General features: G+C 30.9%; 1 protein-coding gene across 1 annotated transcript; it reads left to right on the plus strand.

Moving 5' to 3' along the window:
* Positions 1–432: 432 nt before the first annotated feature.
* LOC115886522 (60S ribosomal protein L37) lies at positions 433–2,063 on the plus strand. The gene is made up of 3 exons (XM_030905727.1): positions 433–512; positions 832–967; positions 1,892–2,063. The coding sequence occupies exons 1-3, from the start codon at positions 510–512 to the stop codon at positions 2,020–2,022; spliced, it is 270 nt and encodes an 89-aa protein (XP_030761587.1). The 5' UTR covers positions 433–509; the 3' UTR covers positions 2,023–2,063.
* The last annotated feature ends 13,049 nt before the right edge of the window (positions 2,064–15,112 follow it).

Genomic DNA, 15,112 nt, shown 5'->3' on the forward strand with positions numbered 1-15,112 from the left:
GCAGTATGTTTGGTTGCCTACCCAAGCAAAAAGTGTACACCAACACAGTTAATTTTTCTAGTTAAATTTTATTTGAACAAGAATTTCTATAAATTCTATGCATACAGATAGTAAGATTATACCACCGTTAAGTTTTAACAGCTTTTTTTCTTTAGATCATTTATTTTTTTAAACAAAATTACGATCTAAATAATAATTTGTAATAGCTGTTAAAAATATGTTTTCTCTTGTTAGTAACACTTTCAATATTAAATTAAATTTAAGGAAATATTCTCAATATTATTAAGAACTATTTATTTACTTTATTTTAAAATATAAAGAAAAAGTTTATGAAAATAATTTGCTGCCGTCTGTTGTTTAGTAGTGAAACCTTCAAGCGAATTATTCAAATTTATAGATAGAGGTCTCTAATTTATGTCAGTAAAAATAGTTCAAATGTCCCAAAATCTGACAGCACGAAGCCGATAAAACAGGAATCTAATTCTCTTTTTAGTGTACCAAAATAAAAAATGGTAGGTTTACGAAATTTTCAGTAAAATTCTTTAAATATTTAATCCATCTTTTTAAAAAATATATTAATTTAAACTGGAGTTTGTAAACTAAAGTGTGCATTTTATATTTCAAGTGATATTTTGTTATATTCGGATATATAAATAGAGAAACTTTGTTGATAACCTTAAAACTTTTGAGGAAGCTTCCAGTATTTTAGTAAAAAACTTTAATACCTTGTTATACACAAAGAAATAAGTGTTTATAGAAGTTCTATTGATCAAAATATCAAGGTAAGCAAATAAACTAATACAATTTTAACGAGAATTGTTTTTATTTTAGACTAAAGGTACATCAAGTTTTGGTAAACGCCGTAACAAGACCCACACACTTTGCAGAAGGTGTGGAAGGTCTTCCTACCACATCCAGAAGTCACAATGTGCCCAGTGTGGATACCCATCAGCTAAAATGCGTTCCTGTAAGTCAATTCTTTTTTTACACCTTAAAAATACTTATTCTTCGAACCAGACAATTTGAACAAGATGTCTAATGATACAGATTCTTGACTCTTTTGTATAACGTTAGTTTTTATGTTGTGGTTGTAATATAGAAGTTTCTGAACTATATTATTTAATAAACAAAAGGTTTTCTCATGTTGACTGATCACTATAACTTTGAAAATTAGCAGTTGATGCTGCTTTTTGTGTTAACAAGTACCGTGAAGTGGGGTGACTTTGCCCAATTCTGAACTTTAAATCGTGTTTATTTCAAAAATTGTTGTATTTTCTCAAATGCGCATGGTCTATGCTATAAGTGGTAATAAGGACAACACAACAATAATACGCTTTTTGTTTATTATATACAATATATATATATAAAAAAGTAAAAACTGGATGGGCAAAGTTAGTTGCTTTATGGGGTGTCTTTGCCCTCTTCCTTATTCTTATTGATAGACCAAAGCCACCCCATTTAAAAGCATAATTACGTAAAATATGCTTCATCACCCTCAATATTATAACGAACTTCTGCATAATACCTACCTCAATATAACGTGGTTAGCTATTGCAGCCACGTAGAAGTTTGAAACACACAAAATATGCTATAAAAACAGATTTGGCTTCACAGCACTGTAAATGCTACATTGCAACTGACGGCAAGCGTTTAGCGACGTTCCGAGACGTGGGGCGCCTCCACCCATAATTTACCGATAACACATAACGCGTTCTTTTCAAGTAGTGGCTACGGCTACGTCTAACATATTTTCGGACGGAATTTGGCAAAGTCATTTCACAGTAATTATTATCGTTAAGAATTTATAGAAGAGCAAAAACTACTTTGTCTTATCTACATTTTTGAATAATTTTATCAAAAAATAGTGCTTATTTTTGTGTTTTCTTTATAGACAACTGGTCGATCAAGGCTAAAAGGAGGAAGACCACTGGAACTGGCCGTCTCCGTCACCTGAAAATCGTACGTAGACGTTTCCGTAATGGATTCCGTGAAGGCAAGCCAGCAGCCAAGAAATCCACGTAGATTTATAAGTCTGTTTAAAATAAAATGTTTATAAAAAAGAACAGTTGAGTTTAATTTGTAATATCTTTAGTATTTTTTTTGCTTGAAAATATATAGGAAGAAATTTCATTTTGTGCAAATACCTGTTTAATAATAATTATCTATTTCCATTGCCAACAAAGTTGCTACATAAAGGAAAGAAGCAACATCAAAAAAAAGGTAATACACAATTGAAATAGAGGTTTCTATGCTAATTTAAAAATTTATGTCACTGAAAGTTTTTGTTTTTAACTTATTTCAGAGTCTTCATAATAAAAAATCATTTTTTATACAACTTGGTCGAAAAAAATGACAATGGCTGTGAAATGAAGCATCGTCATTTCCAAGCCAACTGGAGGCCGCTTTTTTTTTCGATTATAGGGTAGTTTAGTGTATTAAATAGGCTGGTATATTATGTTATTACATAGAATCAACAGTAAAATCCTTGTTTATAGATTATATTATACACAAGACAAGGGTAAAACATACAAAAGATCTATTAGTTACACAAAAATAAACCGAATACCATTAAATCTAACTGTATTTGTATCCCATATCAGACCCATATGTATACAAATTATTGGTGTTATTGTACTGTAATCAAAGAAAAGGTACATTAACTGAAATTTTTATTCAGACTGAAATATCTGCTGAAATTAATATTCTAAAAAACTGTAGGCAACCAAATATACACCTTATATCGCCAATTTGAATTATTTTGCAGCTCATAATAAAAATACAGCTTGAAATTGCAAATACATAAAACTATAAACAGCTTTTATTTAAATCAAGAAATAGAGAGATTTTTACCATGTTAAGAGAGAGTTTTTCCAATTATTTTACTGTTTTTTTTTATTTTGAGCAATTCTTTGAAGTTTCTTTTTTAACTTTTATATGATTTTAAAAACAACTACTTGAGTTATAATCACACTGTCAATATAATACATAATTTTTTAATATATTTTTCTGTTTTTTTTAAATATTTTTTGGTGACGTAAAAAATAATAGACACGCATATTTTCCACTTTTTATACAGTTATATTATACGTAATTCTTATACAAAAGAAATATTAGTTTTAACTCAAACTTTAAAAAACTATACAGCTGAGTTGGAATGAATTCATATACAGGGTGCGTCCTAGCATGGCTATATAAGCTTGCATTAGAAAGTTTCTAGAGAACTAAAATATCCAGATCGAAGACTTTTAATACACTCGAAAGACGTTAAAGAGATTTTCAATAATGTTGCGTCACTTTTGGGAGCAACCAAAGTTGACAGAAACTTTCTTAATTTAACAGAGATATATTATCTCGATTTTATGAATTTCGGTATCAAACACTTCAAATATTAAACATTTTTAGAACTAAAAATTGTATGCCAAAGAAAATTCTTATAACTTTTGTCTAAGTTAGTGATCGGTACAAACATGCTGCAAACACTCTGTATCTAAAAACAAGGATATTTATTTCAAAAACAAAATTTCGAAAGATTCATAATATGTCATTTGTTGTAGCGAATTAATTAATCAACAAATTTTCATAACTTATTATTTTCAGATAAAAACCAGTTCCAATTTTATTTCTTTTTTTCATATATCAAGTTCCTATAGTTAAAGTAACCTGTTTTCAAGTTATTTAGGGTTTAATTTTAAGGATTTCTTCACGCATAATTTTAAGTAGTAGCCTTTGACTCTAAATGTCAGAACAACTTAAAACAATCCGGTTATGTCAAATTATGATTGTATACTCTATTTTGTGGTTTAAATCCTGGTAAAAGTAAGAAACTAAAATATATTTACATAACAATTTTATACAATACGACTGAATTTTTAAGCTCTCTCCCTATACCCATAATACATGGGCTCCCAAATTTGAGAAAATAATTTCTCATTGAAGAAAAAAACTGGTCAAAAACTGTGGGAAAGAATGTGTGCCTGTGTGTAGGTATCCCTACATTTAATAGACGTTACTACATTAACTTAATCACTTCAGAGCCCCCTTGGCCGAGATTACAATAATTTTCTAGACAGGTAGGTACAAGCAGAAAATATTCGATCCTGGTCAGGTAAAAACCGTTGTCAAGAGACGAAGTTACTTTTGGAAGTTTTCGCAAGGAAGGTATAGATCCCTTAAGACGCATTTTTGTGTCCTTTTGACTTCGTGGTGGTCTCTGTTAACAATGAATGTAAATATTGAATGAAAAAAACGACATTTTTGTACAGAAAAATAGGTCTGTACAGGGTGGGTCAAATTCGACGCTTTTTAATGGAAACACGCTTTTCTATAGGAGATAGACGAAAACTAATATCGGTATCTGGAGCTCAATTTTCATCAAAAATATGATGGTGAAAACCGCACATCAATATCTGTTACCGTTTCGGAGTTACGGGGTGTTTTTCAGAAATGTGCATTTTTAACAAATCGCTGTAACTTTTTTGCTTTGGATAATTTTGTATTTCTATGAAAACATTTCCAAAGCACCTTTTTACGTAGAATTTAATGGTTTAAGTATAATTTTTTTAAAGTTAATTATTTAAGAGTTATCAACAGAAAAATTAATTTTTTATTTGGGATACCCGCTATATTTTTAATTAACTGAAAAGAATTTAAAATTACCTTTCCAAAAATATAGCACACTTGATATTTTGTTATAATCGAAAATACAGAATTTTTAAAAGTTCGCCACTTTTAACTAGTAGGCTTTGGACTCCTTATTGATGATATGCTCTTATAATGGAACTCGAAAACATATTTTTCCAGCAAGACGACGCACCGCCTCTGAACGCTGAAGTTATCAGCAAATTTTTGCAGCCAATTTCAAGAATAGTCGGATAGCTAACCAAGATCCCAGCCGTTGGCCGTCGAGGCCGCCTGACTTAGTGCCCATGGATCTAATCCTATGGATATATTTGCGGAAGAATAAAGGTTCCTTATTCTACCCTATAATCTAGACAAGAATTAAAAATACTTAGCAGTTATAAGAGGGTATCTTTCACCCCCACTGAGTTAATGAATTCCGCGAGAAATATTCAAAAACTGCCCCGTCTGTCCATAACAGAAGACGGTCGATATGTCGAACACCTGTAGCAAAATCTCATGTCTTGGTTTGCTATTTATTTTTATTGTTATTAGATATAGTTTAAATGTGTTGATGTTGGTTAAATATATTTTAAATTGTTATAAAATTCTGCATCTCTCATAGCAAATATTATTTTCGTTTTAGTTGATGCTCACAGCTAGAATTTTTTTGCATTACAGCCGGTGCCGTTCAAAGCCTACTTATTTAAAGCGGGCGAATTTTTATATACTCTATATCTCGAAGAGGAATCGAGCAAAATATCAAGTTTTTTATATTTTTGGAAAGGTAATTTTAAATTCTTTTCAATAAAATAAAAATATACGGGGTGTCCCATATAAAAAATCAAATTTTCTGTTGATAATTCTTAAATTATTAATTTTAAAAAAAATATACTTAAACCATTAAATTCTACATAAAAAGGTGCTTTGGAAATGTTTTCATAAAAATACAAAATTTTCCATAGCAAAAAAGTTACAACGATTTGTTAAAAATGCATATTTTTGAAAAACACCCCGTAACTCGAAACGGTAACATATATCGATATGCGGTTTTCACCATAATGTTTTGACAAAAATTGAGCTCCAGACACCGATATTAGTTTTTGTCTATCTCCTAAAGAAAAGGGTGTTTTATGAGCCACCCTGTACAGGGTGGCTCGAATTCGACTCTCATCATTGGGATTTCGGAAACCGTACGAGATACAGGATCGGTTAAATGGAGGCAAAGTTGTGCAATTTTGATACTCAATATAATGCCGTATTGCATTTTGAAAAATGCCGAATATATTCGAAAAAACGGAATTTTCAATTTTGTTTTCTATTTTTCCTGGCTTTATTTGTTAAGATATCTTAAAATGAAAACACATTTTCATGACCACTTTTCCTGCTCTATAACTCTGGGTCATTAAATATTGACTCTGACGTTTCGGCTTCTGATGGCGACCATCATCAACTTAATTTTTAAATACGGACCTGATTTTTTTCAATTTAATTAAATCCCTTCATCACTCTTAAAATCTATATATAGTCACTTTGATATTTGCCGACGTTTCGTACAGAAAATTTTATCACTAGAATATTTTATGCAAAAAAAAAAAAATACAATACGACATTTTATTGAGCATCAAATTGCGCAACTTTACCTTCATTTAACCCAAAGATATTTAAACTCGACGAAAAAAAACGGAAACGGAGTGAAAGGAAACGGAGAAAAAAAAAATTAAAACGAGTTTAAATATCTTTGATTTAACCGATCCTGTATCTCTTACGGTTTCCGAAATCCCAATGATGAGTGTCGAATTCGAGCCACCCTGTACAGGGTGTTCTATAAAAATGCACGGATTTTTCAAGATATGAAAAAAAGATAGATACGGAAATGCATAGTTTTGCACATACAGGATGTTAAAACTTTTTAAACAATTTTTTTGTAATTTTTTTAAATACCATTACTTTTTTTGAATTTGCTGTAGGTAGCACTAAACATCATTGTTATAAATTATTGTAATTTGTTATCAAGTATTTAAATACCTTGATATAATACAGGGTCCGGCAATAGTGCGTCGGGCATCTGTAGCTCCTAGAATAAAAAACTTGAGAATTTTGTGTAGATGCAGACATAAAGTATAAAGTATGTACGAGGATGTATTTCAGGAAAATATTTTAACTTCTATGTAGGGTGGCTCAAAAAAGTGTGAGTGGATCTGAATGATTTATTTTAAAATGGAACACCCTGTATATTTTTGCATTTTTGGCTTCTTTTCCGATCACTTTACATAATCCTAAGATATGAGTAAATATATTTCGGTAGTTTCAGAGATATTAATAAATAAATAAAAAAAATATTTATTTTTCAGTCTTTCTTAAAAAAAAATATTAAAAATACAAGAACTCTCCTGAAAACAAAACTATAACAGAATATTTAATTTAGATGGTCTATACTTACTTTGCTATAAATATCGTAATCTTAAATCATACAGGGTGTTGAAAATTCTACGCCAAACTTTCTAAAATATTAATTAAAATTTCTTTGCTTTTTTAAATAAAATACCCTGTATATTATTTTTTTATTAGATGAAGAGTTGAAAAATTAACATTTTTTGTATTTAAAGTATTTCAAAAATTTTAATGGTTTCACAGATACACGCAGTATTATTTCATATGGTTCTTTCAACGGTAAAATATGAGAGAAAAATCATTGGATGGCTTTGATAAAAAAAACTACGAAAATCCGCGAAACCGTCAAAAATTTTGAAATACTTTAAACACAAAAAATGTTCCTTTTTTAATTCTTCATCTATTGAAAAAATAATATACAGGATGTTCCATTTAAAAAAACTAACAAAAATTATTTTATATTTTGGAAAGTTTAGCGTAGAATTTTGAACGTCTGTATGATTTACAATTACAATATTTATAACAAAGTAAATACAGACCATCTAATGTAAATACATAATATAGTTTTGATTTCAGGACAGCCCTTGTATTTTTAATATTTCTTTTAAGGAAAGCTGAAAAATATGTATTTTTTTAATTATTTATTAATACCTCTGAAACTATCAAAATATATTTATTCATATCTTAGGATTATGTAAAGTGATCTAAAAGAAAGCCAAAAATGCAATAATATACAGGGTGTTCCGTTTAAAAAAATATCCTGATCAACTCACACTTTTTTGAGCCACCCTATAGAAGGTAATTATTTTCCTGAAATACATCCTAGTAAATATCTTAGGTTTTCACTTAAAGGAAAATTTCCAAGGTTTTTATTCTAGTAGCTACAGATGCCCGACGCACTATTGCCGGACCCTGTATACAGAGTACATCTCCGGATCGCGTCTTTAAAAAAGGAAAAACTTTGTTATTATTAACTTTTTTTGAGAAAAATGCATTTTTCACAACGGTTTTTGCTTGTTCTAAAATGATTAATACGGTTTATACTTATCCAAATTTCCATACCGTTTAAGAGAAAAAATAAAAAAACATGAAAATATAGAATATAGTCGAATTTTTCCAGAAAATCCCTAAAACATAATCCTAAAAATTAACACACATTTCTATGGCAATATCATTTCGTTTTTATACTCTATAATATACTGGGTGAGCCTTCAATAAGTGCATATATACAGGGTGTTTCAAAACAAATGCGAAAAACTTTAGGGGGTGATTCCTTGTTCAAAATAAAGGGTAGTTTGCTTTATAAACGTTGGGTCAAAAGTCAACCATTAGGGAGATATCGCGGTACAAAAATGGCGGAAAAATAACGTATTTATTTTTTATCTTGAAAACGAAAAGAGATAGACTAATGAAATTTTATGGAAGCATTACTGTTATGAAAACACACTTTCAGGTAATTTTTTTACTTTTTTAAAATGAGTGGAAGGGGTTGAAATAAACTACCCCTATCATTCTTGTTAACGAAATTTAAAGAAAAATCTTATCAAACACATGCAAATGCTTTAATTTGGATAGTTTAATTTGTTTAGAAACTTTTTTACCTCTTGTGTTTTTTTGATAAAACTCACCGATTGGAAATTAAAAAATAAAATGTAAAGCATTACATGTCAGATCAAAAAACATTTTTAGATTAAGAATCTAGTGATAATAACGATAATAATAATCATCTAGATAATAATGTATTGCAGTAGAGTAATGTCAAATAAAATAATATTAGGAACATCCTAAAAAGTAACAGCGGCCGACTAGATTTTCAGAAAATGTTTTTTGTCCTGACATGTAATGCTTTACATTTTATTTTTTAATTTCAAATCGGTGAGTTTTATCAAAAAAATACAAGAGATAAAAAAGTTTCTAAACAAACTAAACTATTAAAAAAAATTAATTTAAATTAATTTTTTTGCATGTATTTGATAAGATTTTTCTTTAAATTTCGTTAACAAGAATGATAGGGGTAGTTTATTTCAACCCCTTCCACTCATTTTAAAAAAGTGAAAAAATTACCAGAAAGTGTGTTTTCATAACAGTAATGCTTCCATAAAATTTTATTAGTCTATCTCTTTTCGTTTTCAAGATAAAAAATAAAAACATTATTTTTCCGCCATCTTTGTACCGCAATATCTCCCTAATGGTTGACTTTTGACCCAACGTTTATGAAGCAAACTACCCTTTATTTTGAACAAGGAATCACCCCCTGAAGTTTTTTGTATTTGTTTTGAAACACCCTGTATATAGGATCCTATATCTCCTAGGCGAAGCAAAGGGCTTCAGTGAAAGCTCTCCATCGGGGTCTGTTTTTGGCAGTTGTTTTAGCTTCCTTCCACGTTGACCCTACTTGTTGAAGCTCATCCAGTATGGAACGTCTCCATGTTTGAGCAGGTCGTCCTTGCTTTCTTTTTCCTTGGGGATTCCACTCCAACGCTGATCTCGCTATATTACTATCAGGTTTCCGCAAAGTGTGACCTATCCAACCCCATTTTCTTTTGCGGATTTCAATGCCTACTTCTTGTTGGTTTGTAAGATGAAGCAGGCCGGTGTTACGTATAGTGTCTAGCCAAAAGATTTTAGGTATTTTCCGCAAGCAACGATTGATAAACACCTGTGGACGGTTGATGGATATTTTTGTCACTCTCCATGTCTCGCAGCCATATAATAAAACTGGTATGACGTTGGAATTGAATATTCTTAATTTTGTTTGTATGAAGAGTTGACGGGAGGTCCAAACTGATTTTAGTTGGCCAAAGGCTCGCTGCGCCGCACATAGGTCATTTCGCCAATTTAGGCGGTAATAAATAATGCCTTTTAAAATTCTACCATTTTTAAACAAAAATAATTTGTTTGGTAAGAAAATAAATAAATGCGTGGAATAATGATATTTTGTTTGTGCTTGAAAACAGTGTCACTTAGTAAAATATTGCTGACAATATCCGCGTCTGCGCAACCGTTTGCTGTTACAATACTTCCCAGGTAAGTAAACTCTGTTACATTCTCGATATGTTTGATTCCTACATTGAATGGAGTGTTGTTGTTTGTGTTAATGCGCATTGACTTTGTTTTGTCGATGTTTATGCTTAATCCTACTTTGTCTGCTTCTCTTTTTAGACGTCTGAGCATCACTTCCATGTCTTTGAAGGATTGCGTTGTAAGACAGATATTATCAACATAATCAAGATCCGTCAGATGCGATGTCAGAGTCCATTGTACTCCCCTAATGTTTGCTGTGGCTTTAGTCAAAATAATGCAATAAGTGCATAAATGGGACTAATAATAATTTTAGAACAATTAAAAACTTTTGTATAGAAGGCATTTTTCTCATACAGGGTGTCCCAGAAATAAGTGTATTTTAAGGGGGTGGTAGATGTGGTCAAAAGAAACATTTTTTCTCTACCGTTTTTCAAATTAGTCCAAAATAACCGAGTTATTTTACTTTGAAAATTTAGAGAAATAATACATTTTTGCTAAAATTTTGAGAACCACTTGATCTTTTCTGGATTTTCTTTTATGTAAATTTAAGCTACTACCTATGTTGCCATATTATCAAGAAATTATGTTTTTTAACTTAAAACTAAAAAAAAATTCCAAAATTTTTTCTCAAAAAATTCCAAATTTTCAAATTTTTTTTTTCGCAAAAAATACCTCATAGGCGTATTTCTGAGGTCGAATTATACTACCAGTTAAAATACCTGCACTTAATTCTGGGACACCCTGTATAAAGTTAATAATAAAAAGTTTTCCTCTTGTAAACACGATTCAGGGAAATCTATACTGATATATAAAATCTCTGACTGACTCACTGATTAATCATGATCCTGCTCAAACCACTCAACGTAAGATGCTCAATTTTAGCATACAGGTCGATTCTAGGGTGTAGAGGTTCGATAAGAAGGGATTTTTCAAAATTCCAGTTCCAAGGGGGTGAAACCACCCCTCAGATATTACAATATTTTTTATTATAAAACGGTTAAGTTGCCGAAAAAACACTTAAACACGTATATTTTATTTTGCTTTTTTACATATTTTAAGAATTTTTAAAAATGTATACAGGGTGTTTCGAAAAATCTGGTCATTGATTAATCACGATCCTGCTTAAAGCGTTTGACGTAAAAAGCTGATTTTTGGAAAACGGATTGACTTTAGGGTGTAGAGGTTCGATAAGAAGGGATTTTTAGAAACTTGAATTCTAAGGGGTGAAACCACCCCTCAAATATTAGAATATTTTTTAATTAAAAACCGGTGAGTTTTTCGGAAAAACTCTTAAACACGTATATTTTATTTTGTTGTTTTACATATTTTAAGATTTTTTAAAAAATTATACAGGGTGTTTTATAAAATATGACCATTGAGTAATCACGATTCTGCTTAAATTGCTTGACATTTAAAGGTGGTTTTTTGACAAACGGATTGACTGTGGGGTGTAGAGGGTCGATAAGAAGGGCTTTCTCGAATCTCAAATTCCAAGAGGGTGAAAACGCTTCTCAAATATTACAGTACTATTTGTTATTTAAAAAACGGTTAGTCTTTCGGGAAAACGCTTGGACAGGCATAATTTATTTTGTTTTTTACATGAAAACGCGAACGAAATCGCGGGTACACGTTAGTACTGTATATTAGAGCAAGATATTTCTTTATCCGTGACACAGTTAGGAGTAATTAAGCGTGAATTTGTCCACTGAGGACCCCAGTTATTGGCACTTTTCATAACTAGTTGTCAGATTGAAAAAAAATTCACTCTTGTATAATCATAACTTCATATAATTTTTTTCTATGAATGTATTTTACAAAATTAACTGTAAAAATTACGTATAGTCAGTGCTATAACTATCGATCGCAAAAATAACGCTTTCTATTCAACACTGAAAGAACCCGCTTCGAGGGGACCCTGCCCATTCTTCATTTGTACTCGAGAGTCCAGTTTTCGATCGCAATTCGCCTGAGGAAGACGAAATTAGTGTGATAGCGAAACGTCGTCCGAGAAAATACGGAATTTCCCGCGATAAAATGACTGTAGAAACTTGTGAAAAACTATTGTTAACTTGATAATTCGCTACAATGAAAGCAGTGGGTTTGTTTAATGTTTTCGTTTGCACTGTGTTAGTTTTAGGTGAGTTAAATATGTGGCGAAAACTTGTTTTTTTTTTTCTTTCAATGTCATAGGCACTCTTGTATATTTTGTGATTCATAATGTTCGAGTCAAATAAATTAATTTTCTATTCAACATAATGCAAGGACGAATCAGAAAGAGTCTTAAAGTTCTTCTTCAAAGTAAAAAGTTATTGGAATAAAGAAACTAGTTTTAAGAGTATTACCCTATTATAAATATAAAGGCCCGTCTACACGTAAGGTTTTTACCTGTCAGTCAAAACGTATCAAGCGAATTTAAAAATCTAATATTTCTGCATAGATTCACAAATAATTAAATTTTACAAAACTGTTTACATTGATTATTACCAAACGATAGCTTATTTTGAGTTTACAAATGAAAGTTAAACCGTAAATATACAATTTTTAGTAAAATTGTATGTTTTTTCTTTTCGACTTCACTAAACACTATGCTGCAATGGATTAAAACAATGCTTCTTCTATGGTCTTTACCAAAAACTGATCTAAAACCGCAGGTAAAACTTACAGTGTGTACACTACTTTTCGATCCGTCTTACCTGACCCTCTTAACTTACATGTAAAATATTATGTATAGACAAGAGTCAGATGGAAAATGTAGTTATTATTAGTAAGTAAGTATCTCAGTTAGTAACTGAGACCGACATATAGACTTTTAACCGTTGATTTATTGTCATCATTCTTTTTTTAAAGCTTCTTTGCATCCCTATAGTCTAGAATAATTAATAATTTATTAATTGATTTATCGAATAAAGTATTTATTTGACTGTTCATATATTATTATTTCATTAAATGTCTTCTAAGGGGCTCTATATAGCCTCTAGATTCAGAGACATCAACAGGCAGTTGGATCACAAAAGAATGAAATATAATTCTATATATGTTCGTATTTCGTATTCTGTATTCATTATAGTAAGTTTACTCGTAAAACCCAACTATTGCACAAACTGACAGATAGTGAAAGTTATTTATATTCATTGCTATGATCTGGTTCAAATATAATGAAATTATTTTTTTTCTGTTGATAATTTAATAAAATTATCGATTTATTGTTGTTTTCTCTTGAACTTTTTAAAAAATTATCTTTACTTACTTAGTTTAATTTACCACAAGTTAGCAACAAATACAAATTTTCCCTAATTAATTATTTAACATTATTATATAGCAACATTATACTGCATTTTTTTCCTACTATAGTTTTGTAGATGTTTAAAATATTGTTATAAAAATTTATTACATTTGTCAAAGAAAAATCAAATCAAGTCATACAATATCAATATATTAAGGAATTTTTACCCCCCAGCACAAGAATCATACTTCTTCAGCTAATGGGAAACTGCTGATGGAGACACGCCATCCAGTTCAAAAGGACCCAGTCCAGGAAAGTTTTCTCGATATAATTCGGTTTTAATATATTCTTTTGATGATAATAATGTTACTTAATAAGGAATTTATACCCCCCAGCATGAGAATCATACTTCTTCAGCTAATGGTAAACTGCTGATGCAAACATGCCATCCAGTTCAAAAGGACCCAGTCCAGGGAGGTTTTCTCGTTATAATTCGGTTTTAATATATTCTTTTGATGATAATAATGTTACTTAATAACGAATTTATACCCCCCAGCATGAGAATCATACTTCTTCAGCTAATGGTAAACTGCTGATGGAAACATGCCATCCAGTTCAAAAGGACCCAGTCCAGGAAAGTTTTCTCGTTATAATTCGGTTTTACTATATCCTTTTGATGATAATAGTGTTATTTAATAACGAATTTATACCCCCCAGCACGAGAATCATACTTCTTCAGCTAATGGTAAACTTCAGCTAATGGTAAACTGCTGATGCAAACATGCCATCCAGTTCAAAAGGACCCAGTCCAGGAAAGTTTTCTCGTTATAATTCGGTTTTAATATATTCTTTTGATGATAATAATGTTACTTAATAAGGAATTTATACCCCCAGCATGAGAATCTTACTTCTTCAGCTAATGGTAAACTGCTGATGGAAACATGCCATCCAGTTCAAAAGGACCCAGTCCAGGAAAGTTTTCTCGTTATAATTCGGTTTTACTATATCCTTTTGATGATAATAGTGTTATTTAATAACGAATTTATACCCCCCAGCACGAGAATCATACTTCTTCAGCTAATGGTAAACTGCTGATGGAAACATCCCATCCAGTTCAAAAGGACCCAGTCCAGGAAAGTTTTCTCGTTATAATTCGGTTTTACTATATTCTTTTGATGATAATAGTGTTATTTAATAACGAATTTATACCCCCCAGCACGAGAATCATACTTCTTCAGCTAATGGTAAACTGCTGATGGAAACATGCCATCCAGTTCAAAAGGACCCAGTCCAGGAAAGTTTTCTCGTTATAATTCGGTTTTACTATATTCTTTTGATGATAATAGTGTTATTTAATAACGAATTTATACCCCCCACCACGAGAATCATACTTCTTCAGCTAATGGTAAACTGCTGATGGAAACATGCCATCCAGTTCAAAAGGACCCAGTCCAGGAAAGTTTTCTCGTTATAATTCGGTTTTAGTATATCCTTTTGATGATAATAGTGTTATTTAATAACGAATTTATACCCCCCAGCACGAGAATCATACTTCTTCAGCTAATGGTAAACTGCTGATGGACACATGCCATCCAGTTCAAAAGGACCCAGTCCAGGAAAGTTTTCTCGTTATAATTCGGTTTTACTATATTCTTTTGATGATAATAGTGTTATTTAATAACGAATTTATACCCCCCAGCACGAGAATCATACTTCTTCAGCTAATGGTAAACTGCTGATGCAAACATGCCATCCAGTTCAAAAGGACCCAGTCCAGGAAAGTTTTCTCGATATAATTCGGTTTTAATATATTCTTTTGATGATAATAATGTTACTTAATAAGGAATTTATACC

This window comes from Sitophilus oryzae, unplaced genomic scaffold (assembly GCF_002938485.1).
Source record: "Sitophilus oryzae breed Bouriz unplaced genomic scaffold, Soryzae_2.0 scaffold_1145_pilon_pilon, whole genome shotgun sequence".
Lineage (NCBI taxonomy): Eukaryota > Metazoa > Arthropoda > Insecta > Coleoptera > Curculionidae > Sitophilus > Sitophilus oryzae.

What these genes read in the sequence shown, in the direction of transcription:
- LOC115886522 (XM_030905727.1), top strand. An exon ending in ATCAGCTAAAATGCGTTCCT is followed by an intron (nt 968 to 1,891) that starts GTAAGTCAATTC and finishes TTTTCTTTATAG; the next exon opens with ACAACTGGTCGATCAAGGCT.